This window comes from Pagrus major, chromosome 22 (genome assembly GCF_040436345.1).
Source record: "Pagrus major chromosome 22, Pma_NU_1.0".
Classification (NCBI taxonomy): Eukaryota; Metazoa; Chordata; class Actinopteri; order Spariformes; family Sparidae; genus Pagrus; species Pagrus major.
In genome coordinates this window covers 20383718-20403308 of record NC_133236.1, presented here as the reverse complement: position 1 = coordinate 20403308, position 19591 = coordinate 20383718, and the positions used below count along the sequence as shown (strand labels likewise).

General features: G+C 40.6%; 2 protein-coding genes across 3 annotated transcripts in view; one reads left to right on the top strand and one right to left on the bottom strand.

The window, feature by feature from the left end:
- The first annotated feature begins 829 nt into the window (after positions 1-829).
- On the top strand, positions 830-2925 carry LOC141018232 (pro-opiomelanocortin-like). Its single transcript, XM_073493155.1, has 2 exons — positions 830-949; positions 2338-2925. Exons 1-2 carry the CDS (start codon positions 830-832, stop codon positions 2923-2925), a joined length of 708 nt encoding a protein of 235 aa, XP_073349256.1.
- A 685-nt stretch (positions 2926-3610) lies between these two features.
- Positions 3611-19591, bottom strand: part of LOC141018289 (protein EFR3 homolog B) — a 34463-nt gene continuing 18482 nt past the window's right edge. For both annotated transcript variants that reach the window (XM_073493220.1, XM_073493222.1), the window contains 19 exons: positions 17481-17602; positions 17005-17154; positions 12685-12819; positions 11200-11278; positions 10113-10248; positions 9805-9966; positions 9467-9578; positions 9236-9287; positions 8644-8816; positions 8482-8557; positions 8230-8391; positions 7790-7921; positions 7632-7699; positions 7395-7522; positions 6843-6934; positions 6705-6753; positions 6285-6391; positions 6138-6187; positions 3611-5942 (listed from right to left, as the gene is read on the bottom strand). In XM_073493220.1, coding sequence (XP_073349321.1) covers positions 5837-5942; positions 6138-6187; positions 6285-6391; positions 6705-6753; positions 6843-6934; positions 7395-7522; positions 7632-7699; positions 7790-7921; positions 8230-8391; positions 8482-8557; positions 8644-8816; positions 9236-9287; positions 9467-9578; positions 9805-9966; positions 10113-10248; positions 11200-11278; positions 12685-12819; positions 17005-17154; positions 17481-17602 — 2091 coding nt within the window. In that variant the 3' untranslated portion in view covers positions 3611-5836. The remainder of the gene's footprint in view (positions 5943-6137; positions 6188-6284; positions 6392-6704; positions 6754-6842; positions 6935-7394; positions 7523-7631; positions 7700-7789; positions 7922-8229; positions 8392-8481; positions 8558-8643; positions 8817-9235; positions 9288-9466; positions 9579-9804; positions 9967-10112; positions 10249-11199; positions 11279-12684; positions 12820-17004; positions 17155-17480; positions 17603-19591) is intronic.

The window sequence follows — 19591 nt, the reverse complement described above, 5'->3', positions numbered from 1 at the left end:
ACTTGACTTACTACATATTGGGACACACTTAATGTTTTCTGACATATTAAATTGTAGTATAAGTGCCCCTTTCTAATTTCTGGCATCAGTATTTGATGATCTGGTGATGAGACCCAATAATCAACTATCTTTCTCCAGATTTTGTTGCTATCTTTAAAGGATGATTCTTGTGCACTGAGTTAGTTAATTAGATGATTTATTTGCATGTTTAATCGTAATATTTCAGTAAACTTGTAAAACAAAAACAGAGTTCCCTTAATGTAAATCAACTACTAATCTATTTTAGTATTTCTAACCTATTCTGTGGGGTCTCTTGAGGTGAACTCCTACAGAAGAGGCTCCATCGTCACATTTTCCACGACTCTCATCATTAACCACTACTATTCATTTTAAGAGAAACATTTGATTAATGTGGTGCTGATAAATGAGGCCATTTGTAAGAATTCTCGTGATGTTTGGTGGAAGGGGAATGTTGACTAATGGCTTTGTGCTCACAGTAAAACAACTGACCATGACAAACACAGCTACAAATCCAACAATTATCTCAAAGATAGTGTTTAAGCAGGTCCCATTATGTAAGGAATGGAGGAAACTATTATGCAAGAGCAATGATCAAGAGACACCTTCTGTTTTTAATTCACAAAAGTGGCAATGTCCTCCCATTTAGGCACAATTAAGTGAATTTTTGAGCCTGCTGGGACTGTGGTAGTGTTATTAAAGCCTCTTCTACATTTTGAAGAGAGACAAAGAGAGTTTCCCCCGCTCTGGCTCTACTTACTGCTCAGCTCATAGCCTCACTTGTGTTTCTGTCCTCCTCACCAGGCTGAAGATGGTGTGTCTACGTTGGCTGTTACTGATGGTGATGGCGTACGTGTGCGTCCCCGGATTTGGATCGGAGTGCAAGGACAGCTCCATCTGCAACAACCTGAGCAACAAGGGAAGGATACTGGTAGGTCAAACTCTACTTTCTGTCAACTATGTTGTATTCGTTTTTCTGTTTCTTCTCTGTCACTGCCATCGGTAAGCGAGGCTGTTCCTCACAGGGTGATTCAAATACAAACAAAACCAAGACTCAAAGAAAAATGGAGAAAGAGTGAAGAAAATAAAATAGCGTAAGAACAATTTTGAGCTTCAAAATTCATTCTTGATTTTTAAAAACAGCAACTGACAAAATAAAATTTCCTCAAGGTCCATTTGGTAGCTCCTCCAATGTCCTTCAGATGTGTTTCTGAATCTTTGACTCTCAGCTTTAAAGCCAACATGGATGAAAAGTCAATATCAAGCTCAGAATTTTATTTTTATAAAATTTTTAGGGGAAACCTGATGATGAAGGTCAGCAGCATAAAAACACATTATTACAGACAGACAGTGATGGAGTGTACATTTAGTCAAGTAATGTACTTAAATACAATTTTAAGTTACTTGTACTTTACTTGAGACTTTAACTTCCACTCCACTACATTTTGGAGGCAGAAGACTTTTACTCACATTATATTTGTCCAATAACTTTAGATACTAGTTACTTTACAGATAACGTGCACTTAAATGAATTAATAATTTCACTTAAAACAAAACTGATTCTGATCTGAAAATGCTGAATATCAGATCAATCAATCAATCTTTATTTGTATAACGCCAATTCACAACAAAAGTAATCTCATGACACTTTCCAAATTGAGCAGGTCTAGATCATAATCCTTGATCAATTTATCTACAGAGACCCAACATGTCCCTCATGAGCAAGCACTTGGCAACAGTGGCGAGAAAAAAAACACCTTGCAGGCAGAAACCTCGAGCAGAGCCGGACTCAATGGTGGGCGGCCATCTGCCTCAACCGGTTGGGTTGACAGAGAGATTTATTTATTTATTTATTTATTTATAGAATTTATTTGTTTAGGAAATAGGGTTAGGAAAACATCATGTTTTAGATTAAAATACCTGCTTTTGTCAACACAAACATGGCTTGAAATTGTCTTGAAGTCTCCTTAAAAATATCCAGTGGTTTCACACTTGCAAATGTTGAACCGCAGTCTTGAACGGCGGTCACTGGCTTGGCAACCTTCTCGCCTTTAACTCCACCACCATCCCCTCAACCTCCAGATGTGACAGTCAGATCATAAACATGTCATGTGAACGTGACATGTACGAATGTAGCCTATGACAGGAACAAATGTGAATGTATCAGTGGTTTGCAGAAGATTGCCAACATTTTATCATGGCGACTGGGCCTATAAATCAGCATCAAACCTATTTTATGTTGCTAATGTCTCAGAGATAAAAAAAAAAAAAAGTGCATTTTAAAATGTTTTCTGTGACTCTGTGATTCCCTCCACGCAGGACTGTATTGCCCTTTGCATGTCTGGGATCCAGCCTGAATTACCAAATCTCAGTGCATTAGCCCAGAAGGCAAACAGTGATGATGACCTCTTACTCAGCATCCTTCAGACCACCCTGGACCCTGAAAACAAGATATCAGAGTCTGACCTGAAAGCCCAAAACGACCGCAGACGCTCCTATTCAATGGAGCATTTCCGCTGGGGAAAACCCCCTGGCCGTAAACGCCGGCCTGTGAAGGTTTTCGCCTCTTCTCTGGAGGGAGGCAGCTCTTCGGAGGGCAGTTTCCTCCCTCAGTCTCGCAGACAGCTGAACAGTATCGAGGAAGAAGCACAGGAGGACCTGACCAGGGAAAGTAATCAAAACCAGGGATTGCTGAGGGCAGTGGTCAGCTCTAAGTCACAAGTCCAGTTGAGCCCGCAGCAGAGAAAAGATGGGACGTATAAGATGAGTCACTTCAGATGGGGGACCCCAACTGTCTCGAAACGTAATGGCAAATTTATGAAGACGTGGGAGGAGAAACCTCTGAGGCAGCTGGCCAAGCTCTTCAGGAACATTTTATTCAAGGATCTGCAGAGGATAATGGTGTGAATGGAGGATGGAGAGGAGTAGGAGAGTCTAATAGCAATTGCATGTTAGTACCTGCAGGTCATTTATTTTGAATTACAGAAACTCGTCACTATCATTAGCATGTTGTTAAATGTCTTTTCTGGACCAAATGGTTTGTCTCATTAAAACCTTAACTAAACATAAGAAACAAGGCAGTTTTATGTTGAATAGAAACAATGATGCACCCACACACTGCCTTGGCCTTCTTGGTCTGACTTGAGTATTTCTTTCTTGTGGGAAATGACATATTGATCCAGATGTTTTGTAAGAGGGAGTAAACAGAGAATAGCATTCCAGGGCAGGAGGTGGGTGTGAATGAGAGTATTTAAAAATCTGTCCAGTTTATTTACAGAGTGGCATCTTTTTTCCCCATGTAATATTAAAGATCTTTCTGGCAAACAATAATGGTAATTGATTTAATTTGATAAGCACGGACTGACCAGACAAATGGCAAAACATAAAATCTAAAACAATAATGAACATTTTACTTGTGACAGAAGAGGATGGCTGATATCTTTTATACAGGAGGTACATAAAAAGCAGTATAAAGCGTTACTTAGTAATCTGTGTTTGCAGTCAAATGTCTTGCTTCCTGCGTCTCAGGCAGATCACATTAAACAACATTCTTCTTCATCACAATCATTAACAACAGAATTAAATCAGACGGTTTGTGGTTACAGACAAATTTATTGTACAACACAGCAACATCACTAGCATGCAAAGTCAGGTATGACACTCATAAGGCATTTTCTCCATGTAAAAGCTGCCTTTGTCACTAGGTAATCCAGTTTTTAAAGTGCAAAGTTCACAGAATGAATAGATTTGACCTACAGCACTACATTGTAAACAGATCTATTAACCAGACATGTAATGACAAAAGTAAGGTTGGATTACCGTCAGTTAATATTACATTACACTATGCAATGACGACAAGCACACCGGTAGATTTACAGGTCTCTGCGAAGTCGCAAGATGCTGAAAAGACAATTTTACATGGTGTTACTGGAAGGTTTAGACAGCTGCACATTGCTCTTAGATAGCTCGCTCTTCACTAACGTGGTGCGAAGAGTCACTAGACGAAAAAACTGTAAACTGTGTTTGAAGAGTTTGGTCTTGTGTCATGACAATAAAGACACACATCTGCTGCATGAACAAATTCACTCACACACCTGCACTGACAAAATGGTAGACAATCAGATACACTGGCATGTGTGGACATAAATATAACATACAGAGGACACTACATTTTAAAAAATGATGAAACTGTAACACATGACAATCAGGGACAAACCAGACTTTGTGGATTACATTAAACAAGATGGTTGCGACACATTTCAAGCCCGATGCCATTAATTCACAGAAGCGCAGGAGTGGGAGGGGGCGGTCTCTTACAACATCACAAAACTGACCCATCACAGCACCACGACAACAGAAGGTACGTTTTGAAACACACAAAAGGATGTGCTACCAACGGTTGGGCCGCGTTAGCCAGGCTAGTGCCAAATTATTGCCATTATACTTTGTTTTCATACCTGTGTGTGTGCGTGTATGTGCACACAAAAATGGCTTTTAGACTTATTTAAATCTTGCTGAATGAGTATGCACTACCTGGAGGCGGACAGGTCATGACTCTGGTGCTAAAATCTGTAGCTAAAAACGAAGTTGAATGAGTTTTCTTCAAAGATTGTTATCTACTGGCCTTGAGACGATGCAGATTTCTACTCTGGGCTGTCTTCAATACACCTTTTTGATTCCATGTGTTGCTTTGTTACTGATTTGAAAGCAAGATTTCAACAAGTAGCTTCCTCCCTTATCTATGGACACAATCAGTGCAGTGGCAGTCTAAAATTAGAATTAATATACAGCATATATACAAACACAAACATCCCTACTCTGTACATCAGCTTAAAGATTTATATATTTCTCTGTATATACACATTTATATGGAAAGGAGAAAAATAAAAGGTCCCTAATTTATCCTCTAGTGTTTGATCTGGTAAACATCACAGTAAACACTTCAGTTTAGTTTAGTGTGGACGTGAATGTGGCGTAGTGTGTGTTACATTGTGTATGCTTTAACTTGAGTCACCTGTAAGGCACACTCACTTTGGAAGGGACAGCACACAGATCAACAGTTATCTTTCATCGAAAACTAAAATTAGGAGCAGAAAATAAATGCCAGGCAAGACAGAAAAAGCACTTTTGGCTTACACTAAAAAGGCAAATAAAACACAGACAAAAAGATGGTTGAGAGCTGAGTAACATTAGATGGGGAATAGCTTCATAATTCTATCCGTATTTCATTTTAACATACATAAAAGATACACAGACAAGTAAATTAAAATGCATCTAATACACATAAACTCTTCCTGGCTATAAAATCAACAAGCAAAAACATAAAATGACATGAGAAATAAGCAAGACGGGTCTAATTTTGTGATCATGGGTCGTATGGCACCCTGTAAGGGTCAAAAGAATAGCAGTGCTATAAAAAATGTCCAGTTACAGGGCATGCAACGAGTCAATTCATCCTAAAGCCAATAAATAAACTTTAATCCTGTCACTCAGTTGGTCCGCACAGTTCTTGGCAATTTCTAATTTGAAAGTCCAGCCAGTGGAGTTTCTACAGACATCTACAGAAGGGCGATAAGTAAAATTAAACTTTGTTTTACTGCTGCATTTATTGACGTTAGCCGGCTTGTTTTGGCAGCAAAAAACAATTGTCAGCTAAGTTTTTTCAACTGGCTTGTTCTTTAGTTGGCTTCAAGCAACTGCGGTTTCCTCCTCATCAAGATGCTTTTACAGTGAGGATCGGTTCATCCCATCCCCCCCTCCCCAAACTCCCTTTACTGTCCTCAAATGTTAAATGTAACTTCTCTGTGGACTGTCTGCTCTAGTACACACAAAGGTCAGGAAACTTCATCTCGTAGATGGGGACAGATCGACTCTGGCTTTGGCCGTAACCTGACGAGATGGTTCCAGATGGGCTCGGCGGGGGTCTGAATGGGGAGAAGAACAATCATCATCATTGTTTACTTAGTGTCACTTTCACCCTTTCAAAAATTAACTATCAAACAATTGCAATGAGCATTTTCTTAATTTTTAAAAAACTTTTACACACTAAACAATTAATTGATTCATTGTAAAAAAAATTATTTGCAGATCAGTCGATAATGAAAACAACTGTTTCTTACCTGATTGTAATCTCAAAGATCTGATTGAGTTTGCTCTGCAGTAGTGTGGCCTAGAAGGGACAAAAAATATTGCATAAGACAACAGTGCAAAACTTCAGCAAGGGTTTGAAAAATAATATGGATTAAAAAAAAAAAAGTTTTTTGTACCCTGGCACCGCAGTGGGCAGCTATCTCCTCGAACGGGGCCTTCTGAAACTTCTCCACCACTTGTCTCCTCCGTTCCCTCTCCTGCTCCTCCATACCCACGCTGTCCACTAGAGGGAGACACAAACAGTATTAAATTTCAGTAATGGTTTATGCTGTAGTACTGTATGTCGATTATGTAGCATTAGTTTTTGAGTTATTTTTCTAACAGTAGAAAGGAAAATCACAACAATTTATTCCCCAAACATTGATTTTTTTCTGCAACCATGTTTTGGCAGCTTATGTCCATTGCTATAGCGTTTAACATGTTTGGTTATTTTCTTTAGTTTCAAACAAATAACACGTGTGGTGATATTGTGTCGATTAGTTTGTAATTCTAATGAATACTTTAAAACCACATAAGTAAATAAAAGAGCGACGTACCGATGGCGTTTTTCAGGGTTTCAAATGTGATCTCCTCTGCTGGTGTCCTCTGCAGGACAGAACGAGAAATATAGAGGTTAAATATCTTGAGAGGTTTTAAACTTCCTGGTATGTTTGAGTTCTACACCATGAAATTACCTCCTCTTTCTCTGGACTGTTTCGGGACTCCACCTCCACCTGCAGTGAGATGGTCTCCCCAATACTCTTTCTCTTAGATAGACGGTCCTCATCTGGAAACAGAGTGCAGATATCTTTCTTTTCAAACAGAAAACTCTTAGCAAATCATGTAAAATGTGTCAAATTGCAGAGAGATTTTGATGGTCCAGCAACTCAATATAAAAGTGAACTGGCACCCTAAAAAGTTGCCAAAGTTAGAGAAGAATTATCCTTCAACTCAATGATTTTGGCTCAAGCCCCAGAGCTGATGGAGTGTCTCTCAAACGAACACTAAATCCCCCCACTAGCTACAAGGCAGAGGTTCAGCACTGCATTTCTTCACAGGGATCAATAAAGCACCAGACAAAGTTGTAACACGCTGCCAGGTCAATAAACATTTCCATTAGTTATCATTATTCACTTGGAGAGAGGAGCACATTAATCACTGTGGGAATTCCTCCGAATTGCCACAGTTGACTTTTTGAACTCAGTGTGACATTATAACACAATAGATGTATTGTTTGAGCTCCTTACCAGTATACTGGGGGACGTAAGGCGTAGCCAGTCTGTCTGTGTTATAACCACTACCTCCGAGGACCTCGGTGATCTTCGACTGGAGGAACAAAACTTCCCCTTCTACCTTCTCCAGTGAAGAGGGCAGCCTAGGAACAAAGAGGTGAATTGTGTTAATAGTAAACGTTTACTGCCATACTGCACATGATAAGATCAAATTGAAAGTCGGTATGGTCTGTGTTTGTGGCTGGGTCATACTTGGGATTATCAATGAAGACATCCTCAGGCAAAAGGTAGGGACTTTCTTTCTGTCTCACCTCAATCACCTGAAGGGCAAAGGAGGAAAAAAAGGCAATTTAATGAATGAGGTTATTGTTATTCAGACACTAATACATGTATGACGCCAAGGTTCAGACCTCGTGAATGTGCTGGCAGAAGGCTGGGACGGTGGTGAGCTGGCAGATGAGGTTGAGGTAGGCTGCGGCGAGGGCGTGAACAGCACAACGGTTAAAGACAGGCATAGCCTCGTCGGTGGACAGAGCCAGGTCCTGCACGGGAAACACAGAGACATCAGCAGTGACCTCTGAGGAGCTCAACCACACAAATTCATCATAACTTCTAAAATAACTTATTAAAATGCTTTATGTTTTATGAATCTTGGACTGTGCCTACATCTCAATCTTGTCTTGTTATGTTTATACGTTTTATTTATCATTTGTTTTACGACTCATCTTTAAAACGGTCCGTCTGGATTTACCTAATGTTTTTGTTTTGGCAGTAATAACAGCAAATGTCATATTTATTTCTAAACAAAATAAACAAACAAGTAAATATCACACATTATGCGCATCAGTACCTGCAAGGCGAGCGCCAGGCGAATGAGGTCCACCACCACCTCTTCGTTGGCTAGCTCCACGCTGAGAAGACCCAACAGAGCGAAGAGAGTCTCGTAGTGCTGCCGACCGCTGCTCTGCTCCTTACAGCCTAAATAGATGTGTCTGTACAGCTGCTGGCCATGCTGTGAGGAGGATAAACACAGAGGATGATGAGTCAGGGAAAGACAGACAGATAGATAGATTTAGGAGTGTAAATATTAATGAAACCAAACCTTTTTCATGAATAAGTTGTCCTGTCTGGAACACTTGTCAACTTTGAGCTTGAGCACAGAGATATCCGAGATGATGCTGCACAGAAAGAAGACACAATCATTAGCACAAACTGTCACTGAAGTACAGCTAACTACGATTTAGGCCCGATAATACACACACACCTTATGTTGGAGAATTTGGGCGTGTTGTCGTGCCTGTCAATGAGACTGAGAAGAATTTGAAGCACCAGCAGCCGGACCTCTGGATCCTCTGTCAGCGAGAAGGACAGCAGCGGCTCCAGGAAAGAGCTGGGGAGTGCTGTCAGCATGTTGGTGGTCTGGAAACCTGCCGTCACCTGAGAGATTGATGATAACAAACATGGTTTATAATGTTCCAAAATTTGAAGATAATTCATGGAGGGGTTGTGGCTTTTGGCCTTTATAGCATGCAAGCTACATATCAAGTCTAAGCACATAATCACAGGTTTTAAGGGCAAATTACGTGCAACCCTGACTGATTACACTTCATTTAGTTCTTGTCTACAGTTTATTGTGTCATTGTGATAAACAAAGCTCATAGAGCTGTTATATTAACTCCTTTCTTAAAGTGTTAAAAAGCACAGGCTCAAAAGGACACACTCGGACACACATCTATTCTTTCTATTTCAAGTTCACTTAACATGTAACTGGTGATCATCTGTGCTTGTACCTTCTGCTTTAAACCCACAGTTTGTAAACATTCTGATTTCATAATAATGCTTAACTGAAAACATACCTGGACCAAGGACTTCAGTAACATGACCTGGATCATCCTGGTACCTTCAGGCCTGAAGGAAAGCAAATTAAGATACAAAAACCCTTTCTTTCAACATTCAGCCAACACAGATTTGCTTACAAAGTACTGCTCACTGAAAGATGGAATAAGTGAGACAGATAATTACATAAAGACATACAGCATTCTCTATACAAGGGGAACATGTGTTTGTGGGATTTGAGATCAGCTTACCCAGATCCTGTGGAGGGCAGAGCTGGGTGAACCCCAGGGACAGGGATCTTTCCCATAATGAAGAGCATGACCTCTGACCTCTGGTATGTTGGTAGAGTGTTCGCAAATGAACCTGAAAGAGAATGAGACGGAAAGAGATATGAGCATCATGTGGATAAGAGGAGAATTTGGAGCTAAGGGGAAAAAAAATACTGGCATGTGCAAAACTAACACATGAACACCCAGAGGCAAAAATACAAGCACATGTGAGATAAACTGAAGCACCACAGACAAACTGTTACAGCCCAGGAGTCTGTCTTGCAAAGCCTCCCACACAGACACACCGCCCACAGACTCACCGATGGTCCTGATAACAGCCTCCTGCAGCTGCCTCTCCTCGTGAGCTTTGATTATCTTGGTGCCGATGTTGATGCTGCCGTCATAGGAGCCGGTCAACTCGTAGTCCACACTGAGGCGGAGCTGCCGCAGCAGGGTGTTAAACACCTCCAACACCGTGGGGCCTGCACACACAAGCAGAGGATAGTTAAAAGAGTAATCCATCTCAAAAAGAACACTTACATCGGATGTATTATGTAGCTGATCTCACTTACAATGTGCAACTAGGTATCAGAGTGTGTGTATGTGTGTACTGTGTCAGTCTTCTTACCTACAGAGCCGCTGGCAGCGATGGCGGCTGCCTCCAGCAAAACTTCCACTATCCCAGCTCGCACTGTGGCTGAATTCTTGCTGTTAGCATCCAGATGACCGAGAAGCTGCTGAATTACCAAGTGAGAGTGCTGGGACTACAGAAGAAGAAGATAAGGAATGAATGAGTGAATGAAAGCGGACTAAAAGAAAAGAAAAATGTAGGAAGAAGGAGAAAGAAATAAAAAGGTATTTCATATCCAGATACATTTCCCAATATAGCACTTTTTAAGAAACTTTAATAGTTCATATAAATGACCACATGGAAAGAACTTTCATTACATTTTGAATTATAGTCTATACTCAACAAGTAAAAGGTACTTATTCATGTTTGATTATTTCTGTTCTTATATTTCAAACCTTTCTTTCAATTAAAATGAAAATATCAATGTCTGAATATGAAAAAGTCAAATAGAAAACAGTGTACAGAAAACTGTACTTCTGTGGCTCTCATCCTTAAAAATACAGCTGCTTTCTTCATTAGTAGAAATGTTTTATAAAGAAAAAACACAACTCTCTTTTCACAACAGCAGACAAGCCACATGTGGAGAAGGCTTGCTGCAAATGACGTATCTTTTTGAAAGGATTAAAACCAACGTGGTAGCGACTGACGGTGCCCCAACCTGGTGCACTTACAAGCTATTACAACACACAACACATGAGTAAATAAATGATGGAGCATAATGCGAAACAACAGAAGCTTTTTTTTTCTCAGACAATATGCATTGTCATATGAAACAGCCCTAATAGAAAATGGTAGAAAACTAGTGAATTACAGTGAGTCACTCAACCAGGTAGCAGAACTAAAAGCTATGGAGATGAAGCACATCACTTGTAGTTTTCATTCAGGTCCAAAATTCATCACAGCTATGAGGAGGAGGGTCGACACCCAAAAACTCTCGGAATTGTGTAACCGTCTACGATTACATAAAACAACGTCACACAGAACGTTTTATGTGGACTTGGATTGTGGTCAATAGAGTGAAAGAGAGAAAAAACATGGGGTGAGTCAGAGGCCTTTGCAGATCTGTAGGCACTGCATCACTCACCTGGATCGAATACATGATGATTTTGAAGCAACGCACTGCAAAGGTCTTTCCCTCCCATAGAGAGTGGTTATCTAAATGCCTGGGGGGAACAAAGACAGCAGGAGAAGGATGGTGAGGATACAGAAGATGTGATTATATAGTGCCAGTAGTGATTTCGAGCAGCGAGGGGTAGAGAGCAAATCTGTAGTTCTCAAAAAGCCCAGACATCAAGACTCCATATATATTTTTTACATTTAAGAAAGACCTGCACTTTTTGACAGAAAAATATACGAGTGCAGGAGAGCTACTCACATATACTCATGTGTTGTACATGAGGGCACAAAAAAAAAATCATATTTAAAATAATATTTTTGTATTGTATTTCTCTTACGTAGCACAAATAAGCTTAAAATTATTTTTGTTTTGCAACCAGTTTTGTAAAAGTGACAAATAAATTAACCTTGCACCTTGTATATTACAACATACTGCAATGTTTATAGTTCACAATCAATAAATCAAGATTTTTGTTCACATAGAGACAGACAGGTGCAGATTGAGCATGAAACAGATAAAAACAGAGACAGTGATGGATGGACAAGAGCTGGTCTCACACAGCACATGACAATTGAGATGGATTGAAGGGAAAATTGAGTGAAAGCTAATAATAGAGTGTTCAAATTTTACAATAACACTGCACAAGAAGCTGGTAACCTTAGATGGACTTACAAGGTCCTGAAAGTCAATGTTTACAGGAAACATCTTTCCGTGGACTTGGATGTTATTATCCGCATCAGCTTTTAAAAATTGGCTGCCTAAAAAAACTGTATAATCTTAAAAATGTATTCCTGCAAGCACACGATACATGAATACATATTAACATATTTTATCCACAATATTCCTTAGCAGATCTGCTGAGCCTCCTACTTATATTAAACCCAACAACTTCAGTGAAATATAAAGCAGGAAGGATGACAAACCCTGGCTGAGCTGCAGGGAATGGAGCCAAAGAAAAGGTGGATATACAACAAACAAAAAATGTCAGTCGGAAAAGGAATAGGTGTCGCATTCAGTGACAACAGAGAGAGTCGCAGACAGCACAAGACACAACTAAAAGCAAAGACACAGGCTCAGAGAAATCCAAAGTTAAATGAAAACATCATAAAAGACGACCTCAAGCAGGATAAAGCTGCGGAAAAGAGAGGAATCTGCAATGTCTTGTCAGAAACAGAACTACAACTGTAATAAAATTACAACCTTGCAGGGCAGACCTCAATATAAACAATCCTATATACAAAAATCATGCACTCGCATCTATTCAGAAACAACTATGTAACCTTGCATTGACCTTGTCGCGCCCCCTCGGGCCAATCAGCGCACAGATAAAAATGCTGCAACACAGCACTGAGGATGCATCCTTCCTTCAGGTTCGGTCAATACATCAACAACATATCACAAAAAGAGGTTAGGTCTCATGTCAGGAAGAGTGTGCGTGGCTGCCTCACTCACATCAGCACGGGCGTGACGGCGTTCTTGATGTTGCCATAGGCGGCTCGTCCCAGGAGCTCCCTGAAGCAGCGCTCCGTCAGCTCCACCGGGCTTTCCTTCTCCTTCTCTGACGCCTGCAGCGGAGAGGGGGAGCGGCTGGCGGAGAGCGATGCAGGTGAGAAAGAGAGGAGAGGAGAGAGCAGAGGAGGGAGGGGGAGAGAGTGAGAGAGAGAACAGAGAGAAGAGGCAAGAGTTTGAAATCAATTTGACTCAATAACACAAAGGCTCAATTTTTTCACACAAAAACACTCTGCAGACTGCTGTGTCACTGCAGCCTTCGCTCCTGATGCAACTTTTCCCTCTGCAGTTTGTCTGCAGTGAAAATTAAGCGACCGTGTTGCCCGTCATGTGTGCACACATTTGTATATCGCACATCTGTCATCACCACAAGGGATATGTCTGCGTCTAAGTTTGTACATGTGTGCAAGTGTGTGCGTTGGCACTCAGACCGGCTCCAGCCTTTCTTTGTCTCATGCATAGTTAAAACCTTCGCCATAACTCTATCTTGGTCATGACTGGCCTCGGGTGGTCCACCAATGATGACATTATTTATTTAAGAGCCTGACTCTTTCATCTCGCCTGCTGCTGCTGTGGAGGAAATGTGACTTCCTGCCGCTCAGTGGCTCAAAAATCCAAAAAAACAGGAAACAGCAAAAGGATTAATACGACGGTTTAACTTTAAGGGCACGGACCTACACGAAGCCATTTTCTTTTAGTGCTGCAAATGTAGAAAATGAGATTCACTTGTTATAAAATGGTTTAGTATCCGTTTAGCCACTCTCATTGACCCCAGTCCAATTGAAAAGTGCATTTTAAAACACCCACAGGAGTTCTGAGCTCACCCCAATAGCCTCGCACTGCACAATTTCATTGAATGATTTGGCATGAGGATAAATCAGCATCATCTCAAAGTTTATTTGGCTACTGCAGTCTGACCTTTTATCTGCTCCCATCCATCACTTCACAGAGGCTGTTTATGAGTGTGTCAAAGTCATGTTGGCAAGGATCATTTCTGATAAAATTTTATGCTGATGTAATACCTGGTGGAAAAGTACTTGGGGAATATAAAGCCTTTGCACTCACCTTCATACGACATTAAAGACAATCAATCATGCTGGTAGTTCAGTTTTCTATAAGCGCCGGCTGCCGGCCAAACAGCCGACTGGCTTTATTCTATAAATTTTGATTCTGATAAAATAAGTTTCAATTCCCTCTGCATGTACATTTTATGACCATTAGCGTCCAAAACAATGTCAGCATGATGGAAAAAAGCCCCTCTCCCCATTCTGTGCGTTCATATAGAGGTTGAGTCCTGCCTAGTAGAGAGCAGAGAGTCCTCTTCAGTCTTTGACACACATTAGGAAAATAATTGATGACAAAACACAGTAAGAACTGCATTGATTGCACAGACGGGGGACATCCTCACTAGATGAGCTACTTTGGAAAACACCAGAGGCAGCAACTTGATGACTGCACAGTAAGCATTAAATAGTCTACTGAAAGTGCTGCATTTTCCATATATGCTACACAGATGCTGAAAAGCAGAACAGAACCATTCTAGAGTTAAAATATTTTAAAGGAAGGATTCAACTGTGCTTCACTAAATTATTTTCAATCTATGTAAATCAAGTTTATACAACAAGAAGTTATAAAGTAGTGAGTCTGGTAAGTCATACTGTCAGGGGAATCAGTTTAGACCGCCTGCATGTTTAAATAAAATATTGATATTTGGCACCAGTGTATCGATAATTGTCGCAAGTGGAAGCAAAATGATATGTTGACATAGATATTTGTCTATTGACCAATTATGCGAACTAGTGTCAGATGCCCCAAATCATAACAGCTATCAGCAGACTGTGTGGGCTAAAACACATGAGAAGCCTTACCATAATTCGCCATTTACAATTAGGTAGGCATCTATTAAGATTAGTGTATGTGATGGAATAGTAACAAAGGCCAAAACATTTGGGTTTGTGCATGCCCCCAGACCCCCCTAGCCACTTCCCACTCCATATCCTTATGTAAAGTCCTGATAGTTGTTCTTGAGGTACATCATGTAAGACAGGGCCCAGAAAATGATTTTAGCACCTCCGGAAGTAAAACTTTCTCCACAAATTAGACTCAACTGTCAGAAGGCTTTGCTGTACTTGAAGATGATCTTTAAATGAACTTGTACATGTGCTCAGGGATTAATGTAGGGAAAAAAGGCACCATCTGTGAGTTTAATTAGACTCTGTACTGACTGCTGTGGATTTAGGGCTGGTAATGACTGGCTAAACTCAGTGTGGGAGGGAACAGAGGATACACAGCAGGGGCGGGCCTCATAACACCCACAGAGAGAAGGGAAGCTGAGAGGGAAATATGTCTCTCTGTAGGAGAGTGTCTGTCTCTCTCTGCCCCTCACTTTCTGTCCATCCGTCTCTCTCTTTCAATAACCTTCCCATTTCGATCACTCTACTTTCTATTATCGTTCCTCTACCCAATCTTCCAATGTTCTTCTCTCTGCCCTCCCCCTTTGTTCCCCCAACCCTCAGATGTCAGCATTGACGTCAAAGTCAATTTCAGCATGTGGGATACTGCCAAGAGAGGGAGGTTCTACACTCTGCATCTCTTTGCCTCACTGGCAAACCCAAATCCTTGCTCTGTTTATTTTCCACCCACTGCACTATTTCTGTCCATGGTTTCCCCCTTTTCTCCGACAATTCCCACTGCCAATCTTCTTATGTCTCTGTCCTTGGATTCTGCAGGTGGGGCAAACAGATGCCCATAAGGGAAGCGGAGCTGTCAGATGGTTCACTCAGTAATGACAATGATGATGAATGACGTGGACAGCCAGGACAAATATGGCCTAACGTCAGACAAACAGCACCAGTCTGCTGCAACACAGTGGCTCTGGACTGTGTGACCGGGGCACGGCGGGTCAACACTGACGCACATTTTGGGTCATCAGCTTTCTCACCCAAATGATGGCCCAGCCTGGCCTGCTGTGTGAGGATGACATGCACCACATTAACCTCCCTTAAACTGCAGTCAGGATGTAATTGTGTATGTCAAATGTCCTTCCACTAAAGTACAACAAAAAATAAAACACCAGTATATATAAATGCTAATTTAATAAACTGCCTAATATTCGGCCTGCTTTGGTAGATCAGATCTGACGGTCATTTCCACTCCATAATCCACATTATCACATCATACGATCATATAAGCAATATGAAGGACACTGTGGAAGGAAAAAATTATCCAGACAAAGTGATTTAAAAATACGCTAGGATTAACATGAAGTGTCTGGGTACTATAAAGAAGGGTGGGGTCTAATGAAAATGTGGCTGTACTGGCAGGAATAAGCCTCACCAGTTGCGAAACACATAAAAATGAGGTTGATATCATGATCGATGATAATGAAATTGAAATCTGTCTCTTGCCTTTACCTCTCTTTAAAGTTTCCGAAATTAAATGACATGTGTATAAAGGGTGTCCAAGCAAAACTCTTGCACAAATACCACTAAGTACAGCCCTGATGCAGGTACCTAGTTGAACAGTGACAGTCACTCAAATAGGCTGCAGAATGCTTAAGACAAAACAAAAACAGACCAGAGTTTCTGGCCTTACAATCAGGCCCTGTCCACATGTACACAGGTATTTTTTAAATCAAGCTTTTTCTATGTGTTTTGACTTTCTTACACATATAAAAACGCTGTTTTGGATCAGAAACATTTCCGTGTTTACATCTGGACAGGCAGAAAGAAAGAAAGAAACAAATGTATTACCTTTGTCATTGACAAATCTCGGAGTATGTTATGATATTGGAGTATTTAAGTATGTACGGTAACTAAATGGATATTAGGCTATATATTGTTTAACGTTATATTTAGACAGACACAAATGGACATTGATAATACAATGATGGAAAACAGAAACAAAAAGGGGCGCTTGCAATGTTTTGTTGACAAGTTATACAAGTCATTGAAGAGCAGTCACATTTCCCTGGCTTGTTCATTGTATTTTCTATAACCAAGCAACTGACCAGAGTTACCAATCTGCTTCCTGTTTACACCGACACACACATGCCCAGTGTCCGTGACTGGTCATGAGATATGAGTTTTCAGGTGTGTTGTGTGGACGGAGATTATTTCTGAAACGGTGTTAAAACTCTGGTCTGGACAGGATATTTTTTTGACATTCACCTAAGATGAAAAGATAGCGAGAACCAAACAATGGGACTGCTAAGAACAGAAACAGAAAACCCAATTGGTAGATGTTTTCCTTGTGAACACTCACCTTTCTGTACGCTCTCCACTCTGCAAGTTGAAAAGCAGAGAGGGCACGATCTTGTCCATGTGCTGAGGGTCCCAGATGTTGGCCTGCAGCTCATCATTGACAGTCTTCCTCACAACACCCTGCAGGCCCTTGATACCTGCCATGCGGATCCTGCAGGGAACAGACATAAAAAAGTATCCAACTGATAACTGAATCTATAAATGGATCATTATATTTAGGAAATTATATTTTTGTCTAGTTTTCAATCTGCTACCCTTTAGATCTGCAAAGCTATATTTAACTGTTCAAAGATATTTATTTTCGGCAGATGACAGAGATAACAACAAGCTTAAACACTTTTAGAGGATTTGTTTAAGAAGATATTAAAAATGCTCTGGGACAGCAGCAGTCTAAAAAAAGGACTCCCTGAAGTAGTCTAAAAACAGCAGTTACTGAATAATTCTGTCTCTAGTGCGATCGAGCATCTGTCCACTCACTTGGTGCGGATGTCAGGGTCCTCGTAGCTGGAGTGGCACATCTCACTGAAGCGTGACACAAAGAAGTCATAGCTGCGGTGGTATGATGGTGTATCCTCTTCTATGTTGGCAAACTTGACAAACTGAGAAGGGAAGAGGAGGCGAGGAGAAAAAAGTAAAATATGATTTCATATAAAACTGAATCACAACTGTAGAGGTTTACAGTAATAAGTCTGCTCCTGAAAGCCCAAATTTATTTAAATCTGATTAAACACTAATGAAATAACTGTAAATACCCCATGGTGAATATCTCCTAAATTAAAGTCAAACCACAGCGCCATAACATCTCATTAAGAGTGAAAAGCACAGGGCAGAGGGAGGCCCTCCCACTGGGCTGGAAAATGTCACCATTTAAACACCCTGACATTTAGCTTCACAACACTCTCCGATTAATAAATTATGGACTGAATTTCTTTACAATCGAGACAGACAGGATACCACCTGAAGCAAGAATTATAGAGTGAACATTCAGTAGTGCAGATGGTAATTAAAGTACATAAATCCCCCCGAAAAACAGGCTGGATTTCAGTAACCTAAAAATGGAAGGCTAAGAAGCAGAGAGTTAAGGTAGAAAGTGAACGTCTAAAAGAAGACCCTTGAGAATCTATTTCCTGTGTACAAAATGAGTGTTTGGAGTGGTTTTGAAATTAAATGAAGTGCCCAATTAAATGAAGTGAACCCTAACTGCTTGTGAAGCTGCTTAGCTGCTGCAGTAAATTGCTGCAGCAGTTGATACCTTGAAGCTGCCCAGTATTTTTTTAAGTAATACTGGGCAGCTTTCAGGGAATTAATGTATCAGCTCTGTCTGCTGAAAGAAACTTTCTATTTAATTGAAAGCTTTAATAACAGGATCTAAAGCCACTGGCAATAGAGCCCTGAAATTATATTTGTTTTGTTGCGACCAAAGGCTAAGACCCCTAAGTCTTTTCTATCACCGAGCAATCCAAATAAATAAGGCCAGCTGACAGAAACACTAACTCAGGGACTGATGTGTTGGATTGTGTTGGAAAGGGCTCTGCAGTAAAAGGTTTTAGGTCAGTGACACAGAGTGTGAGAAAACCTGGCCGGGCTTGAGAATCCTGTGGTGATAAACTCTGTAATCCGCTCCTTTCACCTCTGTGTAGCACCGGTCTGCTTCATATCGCTCACACGAAGAAGGAAAGATACCATGTGGTAGTTCCACGGGAACTCAAAATATATGGACAGTTGTATGTGTGATAGAGCTGCGACGATTAATCAATTAGTTTCCGACTATTTACAACAATTAATCTCTCTCTTAACTGTGACTGTTAATCAATTAATCGGTTTTAGTAATTTTGAAGAAAAAAAAGTGAATTCCAGCTTCTCAAATGTGAATATATTCTGGTTTCTTTACTCCTCTATGACTGAATATCTTTGGGTTGTGGACGAAAATCAAGACATTTGAGGACGTTATTTTGGTCATTGGCCCACGCTGATGAACATTTTTCACCAACATTAATTGAGAATATTATTTGAGAGCATAATCAACAAATTCATCAACAATAAAAATAATCATTAGTTGCAGCACTACTGTGTGAGGAAGCACAGGGTTTTGTCTACCCTGAGTGTATGCATAGACCGATAAATTACGACCCAATCAATATCTCCACAGTTCAACAACAGACACTCTGAATGCAAAGCTCTAAACGAGCAGATGCTGCAAAATTCCCCTATTATTGTTCGTGGTAAATACTCTGTAATACATAATTAATTACACAGTATGGCCTTGCATCTGTCCTAAAAACATACCCATGAGTGTTATATTGGAGATTGATAGCACATAGATTATGAGCGAGAGGCTGGCGTGTCTCGTCAATCTGTGTATCTGACCGCAGAGCTTTGCCAGTATGGTGTGCGGCTGATCTGATTTCCTTTGTGTCCTCTGCTGACCCAGGCGACAGCGCTGATAGCTACTCCCCACATCAGAGGATGCTCGTCACTCACACTACCTCTGTCCACCACTCTCTTGCTGAGCTCTGATCTTCCTCCAATACTAACTCAGTATTACTCTGAGTTACTCTGAGGTTAACGTCTTTGACTTTGTGCCATCA

What these genes read in the sequence shown, in the direction of transcription:
- LOC141018232 (XM_073493155.1), top strand. Translation starts at nt 830, where the DNA reads ATGGTGTGTCTACGTTGGCTGTTACTGATGGTGATGGCGTACGTGTGC. An exon ending in GCAACAAGGGAAGGATACTG is followed by an intron (nt 950 to 2,337) that starts GTAGGTCAAACT and finishes CCCTCCACGCAG; the next exon opens with GACTGTATTGCCCTTTGCAT.